The sequence below is a fragment of the Phytophthora infestans genome, genomic scaffold (assembly GCF_000142945.1).
Source record: "Phytophthora infestans T30-4 supercont1.42 genomic scaffold, whole genome shotgun sequence".
Classification (NCBI taxonomy): Eukaryota; Oomycota; class Peronosporomycetes; order Peronosporales; family Peronosporaceae; genus Phytophthora; species Phytophthora infestans.
Genome location: NW_003303717.1, coordinates 619,726 through 628,160, shown reverse-complemented (window position 1 = coordinate 628,160; position 8,435 = coordinate 619,726). Strand labels below are relative to the sequence as shown.

The window sequence follows — 8,435 nt, the reverse complement described above, 5'->3', positions numbered from 1 at the left end:
GAGAAGGCAAGATCCACCACAATATGTCTCAGATCCCACACTTTCAAGTCCGGATTCAAGGGGGTGAGGATCCCACACGGAGTGACTTGGATCCAGGATACGGGAATGTTGGATGCAACGCATCGCGAACTTTCGTGGAGTGATGGAGATCGCAGGTGGTCGCAAGACGATGTTGGAAGATTGGAGAGCTCAGATCTACGAAGAGCGTACATTTGTAGTGAGGTGGATCAAGGTAACCTGGATCCGGACAAGTGTACCCATAATGTGGCGACCATAATGATTACGCCATGGATCCGGTGGATCTGATGATAATACAGCTGAGATGATGGGTCAAGGAGAAAAAGGACATGCATCCGAGCCTGGTAGAGGATTTAGCAGGTGAAAGACATAGAAGGTAGGAATCCAGGCAGCTATAGGCTTAATTATCAATACATACCTCAATTTGCGCAGTATCACGCAAGTGTCTTCCTGCCCTCAAGAATCAGAACTACATTGACCGTACGAGCTCGGTGAATGTTGGGAATTGCGAATTTAGTGTTGGTAGTGATAACTGGATAATACATTGGCCAGATCCTACAACCTAGTGAGCTTTCCTTTACACGTGCAGATCCGAAAGGTTAACCGGATTTACTACTTGGCCGGCTACACCCTAGAGGCTCTTAACTCTCAAGATCCGGTTACAGGAGGCGGCAAGTACGACGAAAAGGAAACACAAAGGCAAGAAAACACACCCGCAAGGCAACCCTACGGTCAGATCCCTGATCTAGGCCCTGGATCCACCAAGCTCGAATATTCGCTTAGGATCCAGAAACATCTACGGACGCAGAGTGAAGATCCTACCACTACTGTTCCACCCCATCCCCACGTCACGCCAAGACACTCAAGCTTCACCACTTGAACTCTTCGGAAGTTACCGAGAGAGCAAGATCCCGCCCTACCGACGGGTACACAAGGTGAGGAAAGATCAGCAGATCACAGATCATCGGGGGCCCCTCCGTTAGTCGGTGTCTGGCGCTGTTGGTAAGGTTGGATCCAGCAATCTCGCAGATTTTGCTGGTCCCGCTACACCACATACGCTACTGGTACTCTTTCTGGGACGCTTCTAAGGCTACCTGGATGCGTCTTTACGCCGTGGGAGAGGCTGTCGGTTGGTTGGTACTACTATGCCTTTCCCTGCTACTGTATGTGCCGGTCAACGTATTTGATCTGGTGGAGTTCTGTTCTTGGGGCCTGTGGGAGTTGGGGCCGTACTACTATTCCTGCTGGCTTCTAACTACTGCCTCGAGTCGACCGGCTGGAGTCTCGCCGACACGCTCATCGTGGTGATCGCTGGAGCAATATCACACGCCTGTCGTCAGTATGACGAAGGAATCCCTCTACGGGCCGTCTCCCCTAAAGTGTTGGTTCGTGCCAGTACTCGCCGGACGCTTCTAAGCGCAGTGTTGCCGAAGCTCTGAACATCGAGCGTATACGAGTCGATGACAACGTCGAGGTGTTATTAGACTTTCAGCCCGCCGACCCTGACTTCATAGATGACTGTACCGAGGACTACCCTGAGGCGTTCCAGTCCAACATACCTGTCGAAGTGACTAACGACGGAGCTGCTATGGCTGACCTAATGGGAGTTCGTGGAGAATCCGTTCGCCGAGGACGGTAAACGGCAAGTCGGGGAGGATGTCCCGTACCCGGGGACGAGGGGGGCATTCCAGGAGCTGTGGGTCCGGACGGGATGTCTCGAGGTCCTGTAGCTACTCCTCGCCCGGCCGTCCCGTCAGGATGGTACCCGTGAACTCGACGGCTCGCGTGCCTCTGGCCGAGCCCGTTAAAATGAACCTATAGAGTGGTCCGGGAACGCTGGTACTCGTTCGACGTGGGACTTAGGCGCCTAGCGCAATCGGGTCCCTTCCCAGACTTCCCTGTTGTACCACGAGGGCGGATGACAGGTGAAGTGAACTCGTTCTTCAAGTGACACAGAAGCGGTGTAGTGTATGTGAGGAAGGCAAAGTGTTAGGCCTCTCTTCCAGTTAGCTCTCAGTCTTATATTTTCCACCTTCTACTCAAGTGGAAGTAAAGTCAATAAAGAAACTAATATTCACTTTAAGTGTTCTTGTCTACCGTTCCGGCCACTGAACGAGACCGTACTCCCTGAACAGCCGCGGACTACCCGACGTGGAGGTATACGACAACAGACCGCCCATAATAATTCTCAGTCAAATCGATGGCGAAGAATGCCACAATTCCGGAAAACAAAGCCTATGGGTGATCCCGAAGTATAACTTACCGTAAGTTGAAGAATGAAGATTGTCTCGACAAATAAGTGGCCCTGTAAGGTGCGTGCTTGTGATCAAAGACATATTAAAGTGCATTGCCGATCTTCCTGCAAAAAAGAGGCTGGACAGACAATGTGAACTCGACTAAAGAGATACCGCCTATTAATACAGTATATGTATTTTTTTGCGCTCACTATTCCAACTACAGCTCGAATCAGCTTTGCAGAAGTCAATGTGGTAGTATTCTGCCAACGATCATCGACAGATTGGCCGCATAAAGCACCGGTAGTAGGAAGTCGACGTATTCAGCCAATAGTAAAAAGCTTCCCTTCAGTCCCTGATGAATCATCAGAGACTAAGCTCCTCATCAGTGATGATCAGGGATGCCGAAAAATAAATTGGTGCTGTAATTATTGCAATAAGAAAGCACCAATTATCTATTGGAGGCTTTCCGAAGAGGAATTCCAATTAATTATTTTCGCTTCCGTTGTAGCACCAATAATCTATTGGGGCGGTGTTCAATCAGCCATACATTCTTTAGTACTTGTGCCCTCACTGTGTACCAACATTGCTGCACCAATAATCTTTTTTCTGAGTTGAGGAAGCTCAATAATCTATTTTGGTCTTGCCAGTTCTCAAACCCAATTATTTATTGGCACTCTTTGCTGCACCCAACTGAAAAATATGTGACGAGGCTGCTGCAACCATCTGAACACAGCTCGCCTAATACGAGCCCAGCTCGTGCCAAACAAACCCCCATACTGCTTCCAACTACGCGCCCAACTCAAGAAGTCAGTGCAAAATTGTATACATCAAACGTGTATAGCCGGAAAGACACACTTAAGAATGTGCGCGCCATGTCAAAGTCCGAAGCTGAGCGCGTTTGGGGGCGAGTTAGAGCGTTAGATTTTCATGTCATCCCTTCCAACCAGTACAAACAAAAACAACAACAACATCACTCTAAGCAAAACAAAGTAGTGGTGTATTGAACGCTGAGCACCTACAAGTTGTTGTACAACTGGTTCCTTACGCTTCGATAAGCATGCGTATGTAGCGGTATCGCAGAAGCTGTAATGTCTTTTTGTCCAGATACCCAAGTTGCTCAGCACCGCAAAATAGCTCAAACACCAGGAGCACATTCACCCCACAACTGTAGCTGTCTGTTTGTACATCTAGTCCAGGATCGTAAATTATACTGCAATATTCGCTTCTTCTTGGCGCCAGCCTTCAGCAGCTCACTCACTGTCCCAACGACATCTGGTTCCAGAGCTATTCGATTATGTGGGTACTGCTCAAATGTGTGCTTGTGAAGAGGATGATTATGCTTCAAGCGCGTCGAAGTAATCCGCAGCGAAATTTTAGGTACCGTAGTATCGACAACTTGCACGCAAGCATTAATCTACGTACACAACACATGCATGCCATTAGACAATCTACCACCCAAATTACACCCAACTGATACAATGGTACCCAACTGAGACCCAACTCGGGGAAACTACATATATCGCACCTGCACATCGCACTCAATAGACCTCGACTGCTGTCGCTTCCTCATCCCCTGTCCTCGTGCCTTGTACTTACCAGCATGGGTACATACAAATGTCTTGCCGTAGTAAATTCATTCATCCGTAAGAATTGGCTGCTTCGAGCCGGGATTTGCTCGGATTAATTTGTTCCGGACCTCGACTTTGTTGTTCGTCCGGGCTCTAAAACACTATTTAGTCACAATAAAAAACAATCCATCAGTAGTTATGCCACTTGTAATGTGAATCCTGGCTAGCGGCGATAACAAATACAGTCAAGTGTACCTGATACGTTTCCCTTGAATACTGTTGAAGGTAGCCCTCCAGGTCTTCCCAAGAATCAAATTGAGTGCGCTGAAGGGGTGGTGCCTCTGTTGTTTGCGGTGTGGAGTCGCTCGAATCCGTGTGTACTGTGCTGGAAGTGGCCGACGACTCCTCAGTTGAATCTATCCACTCCTCATCGCTACACCGGATACACTGAGGCTCGGAGTGGTCGCTTCGCAGGCTCCGTAAGCCTCCAGCACCGGCTGCATTTGACGCGCAGCAGCCCGCGCTAGTGGCTTCCATACTGCTCTCGCTGTTCACCCCACCCCCCCCCCCCACTTTCGGAATGAGTGGTAGTTGACAATGATATACACGTATACATACTTGACGGATATCGAAATTTCTGTCGACCGGGCCTCTTCTGGGGTAGGGGAAAATCTGGTCGCGATTTACGACGCTGAGTTGGTGCACTACTCACTCCCTTATTTATTTTCTGCTTTGATTAGCATTAGAAAAAATTGCAATATTCGGCATCCCTCGTGATGATGGCTTTGTTAGCAGGAGTAACCACCTTTTCGGGATAATAATTGAAAATTATATGTAAGACTCATATCCCCTCAGCATACCGCGGAGACGGTCGGAGTTGTGCCGGCCGCCACGGAGAAGGCTACTTCAATTTAATACATAGCTGTCTTAGAAAAGCCGTGTCATGGATTTTAACTTCTGAATTTGAACGGTGCCTCTAGATCGACACCTACACAGCCAGCACACAAAACCCACATGAGCATAAAGGTCGAATATCAATGTAGCAAACCAAGATACCATTATGCACCAGTGTCATCTGCAAAATGACCGAAATCCACAGGAAGAGGTGGCCTTGGAGTGTGGCTACTTGCGTCTCGAGCACAAAGGCAAGTTGGTACAACGGCGAGAATCCAAACTTCCGTTCTCAGTACAATCAATAACCCGGTGAACGATGCGAACTCTACTATCGAGTAGAGAAGGAGGTTCGTCACAGCTCTCGCAAACTTTTCGGGTGATAAAGAGCGTGTATGCGGATAAAACGCGGCTGTCGGAAGATGGTAAAGGAAGGCAAGATACGCTGCGTACAAGACCGGGATGGCACACTCGACGTACTCGCCCATGACGACATACTCAGAGTGAAAGAGCGTCTGGAGTGCGTTTTGAGCGTCTTGTACTGAAGCATCTTGTCTTGGTGGAGAGGCAGACCTGCGGAGCTTGGACTGAGGCTCGGTTTGATGAGTTGAAGCTTTACTTGTTGCGATCATTGGCGACTCAGGCCCAGACATCACGCTGTCCGATAATTGTTGCGCTGGTACAACTCGGAGTGTGTTGGAGGCGTTTTTACCAGCGACCAAAGCTAATGTTGCGTTGAGGATTGCCCAGTCAAGTTCTCCCGTCTTCTGAGGATGATTTGTAATCGACGAAGACGCTGACATGGGTTCTATCTGAGTCGTTGCTGTTGGTACTACCGATAAACAGTTAGCAGAGTCCGCATCTCGGACATTTCTCCTTTTTGCATGCAAAATATCGTTTAGGTATCTTGTACTTTCCATCGATATTGGCAGCGGGAGTGGGGCGCAGACTCGAATCGGTACAGGCGATCCACTAGTTGAGTGAAAAACGTCTCGTATCAGGGCCAGCAAGCCTTCTAGGAAGTTCTTTTTGGGCGCGTTCATAGACTGCAGTCGTCCTTTGGTGGAATCTAGTTGGAAACGACAACATACAGGACGTTGCACACATCCACGGAAAACACGACGATCAGCCCCACACACTCTTTGAGGTGAGCTGACGCCTTGGCGATCACTTGTTTCACCGAGAATTTGACGAGTGGTAACACAAAAATGAAAATCGACTGCTGGGTGGCGGAAAGCTGGTTGAAAATGGCACTGAAAGTCGGGTACGCTATGGCGAGAGCCCCTTGAGCAGCAATTACCGTCATCTGGGAGGAAAGCTGATGGCGTAGCACTGGCGAGTTACGGAGGACGCTAGGTCCGATACTGAGTATGAAGAAAATCATATAAAACAAGACAAACGGAGCTATCGTCAGCACATAGCCGAATGGAGTCGGAAACTTCCACAAAACGGCAATTAAAATTGTGAGCACCACGTAGCATGTGCACGAGCCGATGCCAGTGACTACGACGCCCGTTCTGGACATCACCCTAGGCTCGATCATTTCTTTGACTTGGAACACGGCTCCAAAGGCTATCGGTAAAGATGACACGTACAGTCTGATCCAGAACGCGTAATTTGCCTTCCAACCCTCGTCCGGGGGTCTAAGGGGGATGCATTCAACCAACGTGGCCATAGTGAACGACGGGGCGAGTGACAAGACGCAAACGAAGAAAACGCGCATCGGAGATGTTCGCTCGCAATAATCTCGCAGCGAGAGAAGACGCTGAATCGAGTACCGCGCCTGGTGACCAACTTGGAGGAGACTCCAGTAGTCTCCAGCCGCCTGAAAAGCTCGATCAAATCTATCAGTCACAACAGCAAGAAGCTGTGGTCTTTCAAGTGCGACCGGGTGCACCTTAGAGCTTGAGACCATTTCCCAGGGCTGCTGAGATGTTGAACCGGCTGTGAAAGTTGGCTATGTTAGCGCTATTCTTGATGCTGTAAGTTCGATTTATTCCCAACATAGCTCTGTTCATCACTCTGCGATGGCATTTTGTGGGAACGAACCTGGTATCGTACAGCGCAAGTTCACTCAAAGTTAGGTTTGGGAGGGCAATCCAGAGAGAAGGATTCTAGTGAAATTATAAAACCAAATCTACAACTACGCTTCCCTTGTAACTCTGAACCTTGAAGATGTGTCGGTCTCCTTGTCCAGTACTGCTCGAAAGGCGTGAGCGCCAACAGAATTGTGCTGGGAACGTGAAGGGATTGGGCTGCATTGGGGGCGAGCAAGTGCTGTTCTACTTAAACGGGGCATCAAGATCAACACCTTCATCATAATGCAGCATACAATGAGTGCGATTCAACAGAGCCGCAAGAGCGATAAACTTAACGTTGTGCGCCAAGGTGAACTGAAGGACGCACAAAACCCACACGAAGAGCAGACTCTGCAACGTCTGCGCTTGAGTTTCCAATACGAATGCCACTTGATACAGCGGCGAGAAGCCAAACTTTCTCTTTAACAAAACGCTAGCTCCAATAAATGACGCAAACTCCACGAGCCCGTAGAGCGCCATGTTTTCAAGAATCGTATTCAACGTATCGGATGTTATCGACCGCATATGAGGGTAGTACGCGGCCGTCGGAAGGCGGTAAAGAAGGGCGAGATATGTTGCATACACGACCGGCAGGACGCACTCGACGTATTCGCTTAGCAAGATGTATTCCGAGTGAAATAACACTTGGAGAGCATCTTGGATCTCTTCAGCAGCATGCTTCCGAAGCATCTGGCTGTCGATTTTGGGAGATAGCACTCGCTTTGTCGTCGTTGCGATTAAGGATTCACTGCGTCGAGGTACCTTTATCTTTGGCAGACGTGACTTTGGAATAAAATTGATCGAAGCTCTTGGCTTGATCAGCGACACTTGGAACTGCCAGTTACCTGTCAGAAATGCTGGCGTGAAATCTGCATCATCTTTAGTACATGTATTCCCGGCAAGGTGGCGGATGTCCGATAAACTTGATTGTCTTCGGAACGTTACGGGCACGACACTGCGGCTTGAAACGCACGTGGCTCTGCTTGCGACGGCATCATTGGATTCACCGCACAGTTCCGACATTAGCTCTTTGCTATCCACTGATAGCGGTAAGGGGAACGGGGCACATACGCGGATTGGCGTCTCAGTGCTCCGAAGCGCTTGACGCGCCAATCCTGGCAGTACGTGAAGATAATTCTTGTCTTTAAGCAGCGACCTCTGTGATTTATTCGCTCTGTAATGCATTGAGGAAAGTGCAGCTACGATGAAAGTGACATCTGAACTGACCATGAACAAGGTTGTGATTGACGAGACGGCGGTTTGCATGCAGATGACCGAGTAGAGCACGTTGCACACGTCTACGGAGAAAATGATCATGGGGCCGACGTATTCTTGCAGATGAGCACATTGCTTGGCGATGTACTGTTTGTTAAGCATCTTGATAAGCGGTAGCACGAGGACGAAAGCAGCCTGCTGGAGCCCTGATAACTAGCGAAAAACGGCGAAGAATGGAGGGTAACATGCCGCTAGAAGGCCTTGTGCCGCAAGCACGGACAACCGGGGGACTATTTGGTGGCGTAAAGCTGAGTTGATTGAAAAAAGTTGGATGGCAAGACCAAAGCTCCCCATGAAGAGGAGCACGAACGGACCCACCATGACGACGTAGCCGAAAGGAACTGGGCTTTCCCAGGACGCCGCCAACG

At 49.3% G+C, this 8,435-nt stretch overlaps 2 protein-coding genes across 2 annotated transcripts; both read right to left on the bottom strand.

Moving 5' to 3' along the window:
- Positions 1 to 4,239: 4,239 nt before the first annotated feature.
- PITG_15555 (uncharacterized protein) lies at positions 4,240 to 5,517 on the bottom strand (the record flags this gene model as incomplete). Its single annotated transcript, XM_002897663.1, has 3 exons — positions 4,240 to 4,370; positions 4,684 to 4,724; positions 5,195 to 5,517. The coding sequence occupies 3 exons, from the start codon at positions 5,515 to 5,517 to the stop codon at positions 4,240 to 4,242; spliced, it is 495 nt and encodes a 164-aa protein (XP_002897709.1).
- Positions 5,518 to 5,890: 373 nt separating this feature from the next.
- PITG_15554 (uncharacterized protein) lies at positions 5,891 to 6,437 on the bottom strand (the record flags this gene model as incomplete). The annotated part of the gene is made up of 3 exons (XM_002897662.1): positions 5,891 to 5,933; positions 5,983 to 6,231; positions 6,274 to 6,437. 3 exons carry the CDS (start codon positions 6,435 to 6,437, stop codon positions 5,891 to 5,893), a joined length of 456 nt encoding a protein of 151 aa, XP_002897708.1.
- Positions 6,438 to 8,435: the final 1,998 nt, after the last annotated feature.